This window comes from Podarcis vaucheri, assembly GCF_965113315.1.
Source record: "Podarcis vaucheri genome assembly, chromosome: 7".
NCBI lineage: Eukaryota > Metazoa > Chordata > Lepidosauria > Squamata > Lacertidae > Podarcis > Podarcis vaucheri.
Genome location: NC_138765.1, coordinates 50,339,264 through 50,352,200, shown reverse-complemented (window position 1 = coordinate 50,352,200; position 12,937 = coordinate 50,339,264). Strand labels below are relative to the sequence as shown.

General features: G+C 40.6%; 1 protein-coding gene across 3 annotated transcripts in view; it reads left to right on the top strand.

The window, feature by feature from the left end:
- The window catches only part of CARMIL2 (capping protein regulator and myosin 1 linker 2), a 62,059-nt gene that overhangs the window by 6,449 nt on the left and 42,673 nt on the right, over positions 1–12,937 (top strand). For all 3 annotated transcript variants that reach the window (XM_082229268.1, XM_082229267.1, XM_082229269.1), the window contains 7 exons: positions 2,782–2,903; positions 4,806–4,903; positions 7,661–7,731; positions 8,420–8,493; positions 9,354–9,429; positions 10,402–10,490; positions 12,170–12,264. In XM_082229268.1, coding sequence (XP_082085394.1) covers positions 2,782–2,903; positions 4,806–4,903; positions 7,661–7,731; positions 8,420–8,493; positions 9,354–9,429; positions 10,402–10,490; positions 12,170–12,264 — 625 coding nt within the window. The remainder of the gene's footprint in view (positions 1–2,781; positions 2,904–4,805; positions 4,904–7,660; positions 7,732–8,419; positions 8,494–9,353; positions 9,430–10,401; positions 10,491–12,169; positions 12,265–12,937) is intronic.

The following is a 12,937-nucleotide window of genomic DNA, read 5'->3' as shown; positions in this document are numbered from 1 at the left end:
GCACTGGAAATAAAATGACAGGGAAGCTTTCAGCTGCTTGATTTATGTGTGTCAGACCACTGTAAAAGGCACAGAAGTGGGGCCAGTAAATTTTTTGATTGCTCTGACATTAAACAGCCAGTCGATTGTCATTAAAATTACTCATGTCCAGCAGTTAAAGGGCAGTAGACGACATTCTCTCTTGGTAAAAAAAAAATCCCGTTTCTGATGCTTGCTGAAGAATCAAAGGGCACTCCCCAAATTGAAGAGGGGGGAAAAAAGAATTACACCACATTCTATTGTTGATTGGTTTAATAAAGTGTGGACAAATGCCTTAATGAGCCAACTGACCCATTATAAAAATATGGAAGAAATAAGTGTATACCATCAGTCTTCAAATGGTGGGTCAGGACTCACTCCTGGGTCATGGACTGATCTACCACCCTACAAATATATAGCAAGTAATTAAGAAATTGGTCCCTAGGTGTATGGTTGGGTTAAAGGTGTCTGAAAATGTTGACTACTGCCTTAGACAGTAGACATTTGGGCAGCACTAGCAAGTGGATGTTTGTATTCTGACTATATTTTTCACATTTTTATGTATTTATTATTATTGTATTTTTACTCTTTGTTGTAAATCACCTCAGGATTCTTTGAAGAGAAAACTATAAATTTAATGAACCCCAAAACTTATCTATACACATTTGTTGAACACTGGATTTATCAACTACTGAAGCGTTAAGTTTCAAGATAATATGCATCCATACGCATTATTCTCACTTTTATTATGTATTGTTTATTTTGTGCCTAATATTTTTGTATTCAGCAGTGATTCATTCTGTGCTTGTTGCTATTGTATGTAATGCACTTAAGTGTTAAGTACATTAACACCTATTTCTAGTTATATTTAATTTATTTATATTAATAATTCATGTTACAGTCTTATCCTTATATTTAATAAAACAAAAAGCAAACAAACTGGGAACTGCAATTCAGCAGCTAAAATCCCAATTGTTTCTCTTTTCTGCTAACAATTCTTAGAAATTTATTACCCCTATTTTGCACCAATTTTTGCTTTTTATGTGTTCATTATGTGTTCGTTTTCACATGTGAAATATTGGAGGCTATGGAGCAGGTCTAATTTTTCACTGCAGGGACCATAAGAACTCAAATTTAGAAGGAATGTTTTCTTTCCTTTCCAATGTTTCTTACAGAGAAGATGATGCATATAGGCAAACATAATTATTAGATCCCAACTCTACAAACAATCAAAAAGGAGATATTAAACTGGTTTGTTTGACGATTGAGTCAGACTTTGAAATTAGCCTAGATTTGAATTGTTTGCCAGTAGTATTAAAGGTAAAGGTAAAGGTACCCCTGCCCGTACGGGCCAGTCTTGCCAGACTCTAGGGTTGTGCGCCCATCTCACTGAAGAGGCCGGGGGCCAGCGTTGTCCGAAGACACTTCCGGGTCACGTGGCCAGCGTGACATCGCTGCTCTGGCGAACCAGAGCCGCACACGGAAACGCCGTTTACCTTCCCGCTTGTAAGCGGTCCCTATTTATCTACTTGCACCCGGGGGTGCTTTCGAACTGCTAGGTTGGCAGGCGCTGGGACCGAACGACGGGAGCGCACCCCGCCGCAGGGATTCGAACTGCCGACCTTTCGATCGGCAAGCCCTAGGCGCTGAGGCTTTTACCCACAGCGCCACCTGCGTCCCTTTTGCCAGTAGTATTAGCAACCTATTAATGTAAAGGTACCCCTGACCGTTAGGTCCAGTCACAGCCGACTCTGGGGTTGCAGTGCTCATCTCGCTTTACAGGCCAAGGGAGCTGGCGTTTGTCTGCAGACAGCTTCCGGGTCATGTGGCTAGCATGAGTAAGCTGCTTCTGGTGAAATAGAGCAGCGCACGGAAACGCCGTTTACCTTCCCTCCGGAGCAGTACCAACGAAGACAACAGTTTGGGACCTATGAAAGAAGAATTGCTTTGCACATGGTTACAGGGCCATAAGCATCATTTGGCTTATTTTGTGTCAGATTTTGCTTTCAGATTCTTTTTATACACTTTTCCCCCCTACATGGTATTTTGTTGTTCTGTGCTTTTGAGGACCTTGGGCATTGCTGAGGTCCACATCTATTTAACTTCAGCAGTGATATAACAAAAGGCACTTTCTCATAATACATCCTGTAATTCTCCCTCTTTCAAAAAGTTCCCTGAGGATATAGATCATCTCAGTGGGTGGGCAGGGAATAAAATGTTTTAAAATCAACTCAGTCTTGTATGGAGAAAGACACATTTGGAGCCTGGGGAGTGAAAATATTTACAAATGTTCAATATTTTAGTCATTTTGCTGGAAGATTTTTCTTTAGATAGAAAGTATGGGATTTTTTTTTATATACCCTTTCTACTTGCTTCCCATTATTTTCTTTTCTTTTCTTTTTCTTTTTCTTTTATTATTTTATGATATTAGCATCTTCTGTGTAGCTCATCCTCTTTTCCAGAGGAGAATTGGGGTTATTACATCTCCTTTTTTTGCTTGTGATAATTTCATAATACCTCCCTTCTCTAAAGAAAATTATTCATTTTAATTTAATAGTAATAGTGATAATAAAAAGCTCATGTATGTTGGACAACAAAATGAATATTAATGTTTTGTTATAAATTATTTATCACTACAAATATTATTTTAGTACCCTTGTTTAAAATAGTGTGTATTATGAGATAATAACTATTGTTTCAATACTGAAACTTTTAAATAGAAAATATCTCCCCTCTTATGTCTTCTCTTCTACTTGACTAAAGGTTGTCGTGGAGACAGAAAAATCTTCTTTTGAATTTGAGTTCTTGTCATTGGATGATTTGGAGCATATGGTCATCCACATAGTCACATCTCTGAAGAAGATCTTTCCAATTTCTTCACCTGGGTAAGGGGGTTATGTAGTTTACCAAAGCCCAAGATTGTACATATATTGGAGACTTTTGAACAGGTTGGGGAGCCTGTGGCCCTGTATATATTGTTGGACTAAAATTTTCACCATCTCTGACCATTAACTATGTTGGCTGGAGCTGATGGAAGTCAGAGCCGAACAAAATCTGGTGGGACACAGGTTCCCCAGCCTACATTAGAAGATATGGGCTGAACGCTGGTGACCAGGGCCAAACCAGTTAGATGGGTTTGGAGTGGTTATTATTATATAGCACATTAGCATGCTCAAATCAGGTACATTATCTTAAATAAAACATATAACAGGGCTAGCCACCATGGTACTGTCCAGATATTTTGGACTACAGCTTCCATCATCCTTGGCTATTCTGGCTGGGTTTGATGGGAGTTGTAGTACACAACATCTGGAGGGTGTCACATTGGTTATCCTTGCCTCACAACAACCCTTTAAATCAGGGCAGTGTTATGCTTCACATTGCAGGTATGAAGATGTGGGGTGAAACAGTAGAGAATATAAGAGATAGTGGTATGCCTAAGGCTTTCCTATAGACTCATTACGTGATTTGAACAAGAGATTTATTGGCTAACAGTTCAGTCTTATATCCACTATCCTATACTAGCATCTGTTTCCCAAAAGCATCTTGTCTGAAGCATCTGTTACGCTTGAAAGGTATAGTGCAGGGGTCTGCAACCTTTAAGACAAAAAGAGCCACTTGGACCCGTTTCCGAAGGGGGGAAAAACTGGGAGCCGCAAAACCATTGCGACATTTAAAACAAATATATCTCCGGAGCCGCGATCTGACAGCGGGCGGGAAGGTGACGTTGGGACTAACACACGCACCGCCCCCATGCGACGTCACAGCCAGTACAGCGCCCGCCACAGTGGGGAGTGTCAGGGCGCACAATGTGTCTCCTCCCCTCACTAGTATCCGCCCCGGAGCCGCGGCAAAGGTGTAAAAGAGCCACATGCGGCTCCGGAGCAGCAGGTTGCAGACCCCTGGTATAGTGGAAGCTCACTGACACAGCCCATTAGGGAAAGGGACCATAGCTTTATGATAAAGCACATTTTTAGCTCATGTTTCATACCCAGATAATGCAAGAAGTGATAATGCAGTGGGAAGCCAACACTTCTTGGGCTTCATATTTTGTAAAGACTCAAGCCGATAACAGTTCTAATGAGAGGACAATAAAGTACTTGGTTGTGGATAACTACACAACATTGATCTTATCTAGCTTAGTACCATCACCACTGAGAGGCAGTGGCTCTCCAGATAATAAGCTTTGAGTCTTCCCTGGCTGCAAATACCAGGGGTTGAACCTGGGACTGGTTGCAGACAAAGCTTGTGCTTTACCATCTTCATCTTACAAAGCCATGGCAGACTCCAGTTAATGTATAAGCGGTGGGTAGGAATAGAGCACAGATGATATGTTGTTGAAACCAAATAGAAGCCTACAATACCTTCTTATTTCTGAGAAGGTACAATGGTCACATTTACAAGTAGTATTTGGAAACTGATTTACTGAGACTGTGCCAGGGCAATATTGTAAGAATGACAGGGTGTTACAGATCAGCACATGTTCTGGTTGAAGTTTCCAGAAGCATTTTTGGTTTAGAGATGCGTAACTGATTACCTTAAGCACCAGATGTTTCAACAGTACCAATTTATTTGTTTCTTTTAAACAAAAGAAAGGTAGGGGGGGTACATGAGTGGACAGTGTGGTTATATGATTTAGGCACTAGATGGCTGTGGACTTAATTAGGTGGAATCAGGAGCTTCCTGTGTCTGTCCTGTTAATAATGTTTTTGTCCAACTTCCTGACTGGTGCATCCTCTAAGCCTTCAGTGAAAAAAATGTAATTGGTTTTTCCCTTTGTTTTGAAGAAACCTACTCCAAAATGCCTCCCCCATCTTGGTCGACAGAATAAAAGCGATAACAGATTCCTTGGAAGAATTACTAAAGGAAAATCAAGGCCCATGTGGTAATCTTTATATATGAAAATTATTGGAGGAAAATATGTTGGAAGTAATTGTTGAGCCAAGCTATAGTTGTGAAGAATGTAAGAATTGTAAACTAGGGATAAGGAAATATATCAATTCTGGTTTCTCATTTTTCTCCACATTTTCACAGCTGTTTGCAATTATTGTTTTAAAAAATAATCCTCATGAAAATTCACCAGCATTTGTGTGAATTTCTACTAATATACACATTTGTTTATGCAGTTTCTCCTGATATAATGAATTTAATGTTATCTTCATTAACATATTCAATTATATGCACATTTTGTCCTAGTATATGTATTTTGTTACCCATTCCCTGGCTGGATAAGTGTACTGCAAAATTTGGAGAATGCAAATTTTGAAGGATGGCTATGTTTCTCTAATGTTTCTGAAAGTTTGAGTTAGGTAGGCTCCTCTCTGCAAAGTGAATCAAATTTCTCCCCTATACCTAGTCTAAACTAGCTTTTAAAATATGCTTACAAAAGTTTTTAGCCTTTTTAAAAAAGTGAGCTACTGGGGGTCGTAGGGAAGGGGCGTATGGCTCCATCCTCAGACAGCCCACTGTTTCCTATATTGGGCGCAGAGGAAGCACAGAACTTGTTTATCCACCTGCATGCAGTTTCTTGTTGTGTGTGGCAACTAGGTGAGTGCTTAAATACAAGGCTAGTTGTTTATTATTATATAATTTTTTATTTATTTATTTATTTATTTATTTTTATTTTTATTTTATACCCCGCCCTTCTGGCTGGGTTTCCCCAGCCACTTTGGGTGGCTTCCAACAAAACATTAAAATACAATAATTCATCGAATATTAAAAGCTTCCCTAAACATACAATTTAAACTAAAAGTTTAAACTAAACTAAAAGTTTAAACATATTATTAAACTGGTGGTAAAACTAAAGCTTACTTCCCTTAGAGTGCTCTAGCCTTTAAAAAATCTGACAATTCTGAATTCATATGAATTTAGCATAAGCACAGATTGGAAAATAGGGCTGCAGGGTGTGTGTGTGTGTGTGTGTGTGTGTGTTTGACCTTGGCTTCAGAAGCACAGAGTTGCTAGTAGCTGCCACTCTGGCACCCTTTCTAGGAATCATTTTATGTAGAACTTGCCCTGGACTGCAGATGCTTATGCAGCCATCTCCCCATGTGCACATATGGTCAATCTTTCCCTTGATTAAGACTGCCATCCTCTATTGGTTTACCTGGGAGTAAGCTTCACCGAACACAATAGTTATTTCCAAGTAACCTTTCATAGGATTGGTCCATCGAATATTTATATCCTGCCTTAACAATTATTGATTATCTTCATAGCTGTTCACAAAATGATAAAATATGAACCAATTTTAAACAACATCTTAAAAATGAAACACTAGAAGCAGAAGCAGCCAGACAGTAAAATGGGAGATGGAATTGCCGATAAAGCTAAGCAGCAGCATCCAATTAAGCATTATAAACCATTAAAGGTCTGGGCAAGTAGGCTGCTTTGTGCATCAGCTGTATATATGAGATGATGGTTTCTATGGTTGTGCAGCTGTCAAGTGGCCAGATGCCAAGGAGGACAGCAGGGCTCCTGTGCTATTTAAATAGTTGTAAATAAGAGAGAATTTTAGCATTGACATCTTTTTGTGACATGGTGTGGTTGTTAGGAGGGTTGAATTAGGGCTGGGGAAGCCCTGGTTTAAATCCCAACTCAGCTGTGAAACTCACTGAGAGACTTTTGGCCATTCATTCTTTCTGATGCTGCCTAACCTCACAGGATTATTGTGTGGATAAACTTGACAGGGGAAAAACCATGTGCCCTGCTCTGAGCTCCTTCAAAAAAAAAGGGCAGTATAAAAATGTAAGAAATACAAGATTGATATACAGTCAAAGCACTCATAGTTCAAACATGTCCAAACTTTTCAGTAGCTACATTTGCTGTTGTAACAAATGAGGTCTGTTGAGATATTTACAAATTGGAGGAATGAAGCTGGTGGCAACTGACATCTCTTCTCCACTACAGTGGTGCCCCGCAAGACGAATGCCTCGCAAGACGGAAAACTCGCTAGACGAAAGAGTTTTCCGTTTTGGAGGTGCTTCGCAAAACGAATCTCCTATGGGCTTATGGGCCTATGTCTTGCGAGTTCCTGTGGGTTTTTCCCCCTTCCCCCCTTTTTTCTAAGCCGCTAAAAGCCGCTAATAGCGCTAATCCGCTAATCCGTCAATGGGCTTGCTTCGCAAGACGAAAAAACCGCTAGACGAAGAGACTCTCAGAACGGATTCTTTTCGTCTTGCGAGGCACCAATGTACTGCTTTACTTTATCTCAAATGTACTCCTTTTTTCTTAATAGTTTTTTTAATAGATCTACAGCTGTATTTTCTATTTTTGTATCCAGAAGGATTGTTGACAGGGTTGAGGAGTGAGGAATGGGAGTGATATTACTAATGGCCCAAATATTTGATTTGGGCAAAGTATCTTCTTGGCTCAGAATATCTATATCTTGTGATTTTCCTGCATTATATAAATGTTTAAAAGTAATCACTTTTATATGGCCTGTCTTATAATTTTTGGAGTCTTCAAATACCATAATCTCTGAAATCTCTTTATCACCCATGCAAGATAGGTGTGTATTAATTGAGCTTGAGAGATAGTGGTTTACCTAAGACCAGCTACTAAGTTTCTGGCAAAGGAGAGTTTGGATCTAGAACTTGGATCAGCCTGTAAATTCTGTTCTGCTAATATCCTCTCACATTTACAGGTGGGTTTTCAGAGACATATGCTGCTCTCTGTGATTACATTGGCCTCCCTTTCCAAGAGGAGATCCAGTGGGTAAGACACAAATTAGTCATTCATTCATACCAAAACAACATGCTTAAGAATAAGACACAACTCTGTGGCAGAAAAAAAGTAATGGCCAGAAAATGCCACCGTTTCCTTGTCTCCCACTGCATCAAGGAGTTTAATGTGTGCGTGCACTTTTTCCAGATGGTGATTTGGCAACTCATTTGTGTCCGTATTTCCCCAGTTCCATCCTGCATGACCTGTGTACAATTATTATTATTTTTGCAAAGTACAGTGGTACCTTGGTTTAAGAACAGCTTAGTTATGAACAACTTGGATTAAGAATGCTGCAAACTCAGAAGTAGGTGTTTTGGTTTGTGAACTTTGCCTTGGAAGCAGAATATGTTCTGCTTCCTGTTGAGTGTGTTTCATTTGTAAATTGAGTCCCCTGCTGCTATGGGAAAGCACGCCTTGGTTTAAGAATGCTTTGGTTTAAGAACGGACTTCTGGAACCGATTAAGTTCGTAAACCAAGGTACTACTGTAGTTCTTAAGACACAGGTATGCCAAGTCTGGCTCAGCATACTGATATTAAGCTCATCATTACTCTTGAGTGGAAGTCTTCTGCTTAGAGATGGCTAGGTAGTACTGTTAGCATCTTCATCATTATGTGAATTTGCCAAATGGTCTCTTACCTCCCTGCAATGTGCTAATGTATTTTATTTTTATTTTTCAAGGATGTGGATAATATTTATCACAGCCAGGAATGCAGGGAGTTCAACCTGCTGGATTTCAACCACCTCCACAGCCAGTGAGTCCATATAAAAAAAATTGGGTGGGGAGTGAGAAGGGTGAAATCCATGAGGTGGTATTGAAAGCTAGTCCTATGCAGATTAGACCCATTGTAGGTAATAAACATGACTAATTTAAATTCATTCATTTCAATGAGTAGGACTTCATTGAATATCACCTGATATGCAGTCATACCATACAGTGTTAAAATAGCATGAAATCAGCAGTATTCTAAGAAATTCAGGAATTCAGTCTCCCAGCTCAAGCCATGTTTATGTGTCAGTGCAAAGCTTGGCTGAGCAATGCTGTGTGCATTTGAGTTTCAAGATACTCAATGAAGCAATTGTGTGATTCCCTTCAATTCCCCTCATCTTCCCTGCATTGGCCCCAAGTGTGTCTGTCTAGAATGTAGCTGAAGACCTCCATAAGTAGGCAGGCCTTTTTTGAATCTAGATCAAATGGGGAGTTGCTGTGTTAGACCATTTTAAAATAATCTTTATTGGGTTTTTTAAAAAAATAAACTGTTCTTTAAAAAAAATCAGGTGAATTGTGCCTTTTAGAGTCTAGATTTTAACTGTTTAAATTCTAAACTAATTACTTTGTTGAACTGAATAAGCTACATCTCTTGTTGGGTGCATAGTGGATTAGGATAGGTGGATGGGGCCAATGGATAGCTGAGTTGTTGAGCACCTACTTCGTATACAGAAGGTCCCATTCCTGGTTCAATTACCGGCATCTGTAGGTAGGGCTTGGATATTTCCCTGCCTGAAACCCTGAAGAGATGCTGCCATTGAGTGTCTGCAATACTGAGCTAGATGGATTAATGGTACAACTTGACAGAATACATTTTCTATGTAATATTGCTTTTTCCTGTTGCAGAGATGTGGCTGTTAGTGTGACTAGCCTGTCATTGAATCAGTGGTTCACAAGGCTGTGCTGCAAGGACTTCAAACTGGTGAGTGCAGTGTGCTAGGCTTTTTGGCAAGGACTTCCCTGAGATGGACAGAAGCATAAGAACACAGGATGCAGCCTCCTTGCTGAAGCCAAGCTGGTCTGGGTCTGGTCATTGCCTGGATGGGAGACTGCATGCAAATTCCATGTATAACACCTTGAGTTCTGTGATGGAAGAAAGGCGGGATATAAATAAAACAAATAAATGTAAATTGGAGAGGGATCACCAGAGAACATGCTTCACATGCAGAAGGGCCTGGGTTCAATCCCTGACACCCCCAATTGAAAGCATCCTGTGATGTGAAAAGCGCCTGGAGTGGTGATGCCAGATAGAGTAGATAGTACTAGGCTAGATGGACCTGGTTTAAAAAGCATCCTTCTTAATTCTTATGATGACAACAACAACAACAACGATGGTTGGCATTTGTGTGGGCAGCTCACAAAAATTAATAAAATACAATATTAGAAATACAATACAAAACAATAAAAAGAATAAAAATGTGCTTCTTGAAGATTTACAGCAAAATATAAACTATAAAACTGAGACGCTCAGATTAAAAGCACTAGTTGTTTAAAAACTCTGCCTGAATAAGGAGCTGTGTGCCAGCCATCAAAAAGAGCATAAAGATGATGCCAGGCAAGCCTCTCTTGGGAGGCTATTCCATAAACATGGTGCTGTTACCAAGGAGGCCCTATCCTGGTAGCCACTGAATTTAGCAGGGGCACTTGGAACACAACCTCTGTAGGAGAAGGTGAGTTTTCAGAGTAGGGCGGGGAGAAAATCAGAATATAGAAAAGAGAATTTTACATTTTTTGTCCCATAATTTTCTGCTAGTTGTTAATATATTATAGGAGTTAGTGATTATTTACAAGTTCTTTGATAATAACTGCCTCTGCCTCTTTCATAAGTCAGAAGTAAAACGTCTTCCTGAACCTTCCCTAGCAGGGCTTCACAGTATATTTTATTCTGCCCTAGAATTTGGATATCCTGGATCAGATTCTCCATGTTCTCAGCAAATCAGTGACTCTGGAAGAGCTGGTGTTGGAAAACTGTGGCTTGAAGTTGTAAGCAGAAAAAGTCTGGAGGTTTCATTATTAATATATAGTGAATTCATAATAAATGGTGGTTGCTGTTGGGAGTGGGACACTGCATGACAACAGGTACACTTTTTTAACAGCATGCAACAAACAGCTTCATAATATATCAGCATGCTGTGGCAATGATCAGACCAGTTATTTAGGATTGAGCAAAATGTCCAGCAAAAGAATTAGGGATGTTATGGAATCTTAGTTGATTAATGAAATGAGTTTAAATGCATGTCGTAAACCAGTCTTCACCAACCAGGTGCCCTCCATATGTTTTGGACTGCAACTCCAGCCAGCATGGTCATACACGGTTGTGATTTAAAAGATCCAGAAGGCACTGCAAAATCCCGCGGAAGATGGACAGCATTGTGCCAGTCACACACAAAGTGGCAGATAAACACCAGTTTAAGATACAAGTGCAGCACACACCAACAAGCTTGCACAGTATACAGATTGGAAAAACGAATACTTAAAGCTATGAATAGGAATGTGTCAGGAGTAGAGCATGAGTTCTAAGCTCTGCCACTTAATTGTCTCCATGCCTCCTGCTGTGGTAACCAGAACTATTTCTGATCTTCTCTGACCTTCTGTTTCTTCCAAGAGAAGAACTCAAGAAGACTTGAGTAGGAGTTTGTGCTGCACACATGTGGGTTTAAAAACATCCTCATGGGCATCCCACCAGAACATTTTCAGTCAGATTGACTTTGGCCTTCAGTATGGGCTAAATTTGCAAACCATGCACCAGTCAGTAGGCAGGTCCGGAAGTTCATATTTTGGTCATAATGTTGAGTGTTCCACCAACCTCTGGCAAGTTTAGGATGCTACCAGGTTGCCCCCTAATCTTGGAACTGGAATGGGCGTCATGGATCATCCTCACCATTGTGCTCCACTTAACATATCTAAAGGGATGGTTCTTAAGGTCAGGAGGAGACCTTAGCAACACAGAACCCAAATAGAGCTGGGACTTGCTTCAGGCTGGGGCTTGCTTCCATGCAATGTGTTTCCAGTGATGAGTTCTCCATCTCATGCTCCGTGGCTGGAGTTGAGAGGAGAATAAGGAATTGTTCCTGATCTTGCACTGTGCAGCACAAAATCAGGAACAAGGTACAGTGGTGCCCCGCAAGACGAAATTAATTCGTTCCGCAAGTTTTGTCGTCTAGCGAATTTTTCGTCTTGCGAATCACGAAATCCCATAGGAATGCATTGAAAATCAATTAATGCGTTCCTATGGTCAAAAAAAGTCCAAACAAAGCCAAATTTGGTACAACAACAGTTTATTAACTGCTCTTTAAAGTCACACATACTGTAAAGAGCAGTTCAAAAATTGAAGGGAAAATAAATTAACTTTATAAACAAAACATGTCTTTGTTTTTAGACAAAGGAAACAAAGTCGCGAGACGTTTTCGTCTTGCGAAGCAAGCCCATAGGTGAAATTCGTCTTGCGAGGCAAATCGAAAACGGAAAAACCTTTCGTCTAGCGAGTTTTTTGTCTTGCGAGGCATTCGTCTTGCGAGGTACCACTGTATCAACCCTTGGGAGAGGAGCAAGTTCTTAGTGACCACAGATGTTTGGTTGGCACGAAGGGAAGTCAAAATGTGTGAGGTACTATTATTTTCATCTGTGGGCTTGTTACTGTGTGAAATCTTTTTCCCTTGCAGTGATTTTGCTCAACGGATGGCCCAGGTGCTTCACAATAATCCAAGCAATACCTTAAACATGCTTAATCTTTCTGGAAACCTGCTTGAGGACCGAGGTAGTGCAATTTCTGATCTCTTGGCCAATATTGCATAGTAGTGACTTGTGTGTTCTGGCCATAATAATAAACTTGGTTCACTGTCTTCACTGGCGGAGGAAGAGGAGTGCGGGGGGAGTGCACCGCCCCCGGCAGCGCAATTCCAGTAAGGTGCCATTGCGGCTGCCCACAGCCTGCACTAGGCGCCACGCCCCTACAGGTGGCATGCCCTGCCCTGCCCAGGACGTGCGTACAGTGCACCCCACCCCCGGGACGTGCGCCAGCCCCACCCCTGCCTGCTCAATGTCCCCCGGTGCTGGAGCATGAAGCTCCGCCACTGACTGTCTTAACTATTTACTTGGTTGCTCTATTTTTTGGCTAAATCCTCCTGCTGCAGTTACCTAGGTAGAGAGAATCTCATTTGTTTCTGCCTTTAGAACTTTCAATTACTAAAGTTGCCTTCTCTGCCCTGATAGAAAAGAGACCTTTCCAAGTCTTCAATTAGTTTGAGTGCTTCAGCTATTATAAATATGGTCTTTTAATTTGTTAAGTGATTCACCATCTTTACTATGTGTGTTTGACCTTACAGTAGCCCTATGAGGTAGGTGACCAATGGTGAGCTAAGGCTGAGAAATTTGTTTTAAATCCCTACACTGAAGAAGAGGAGGTTGGATTTGAATGTTGGTCCAAGATT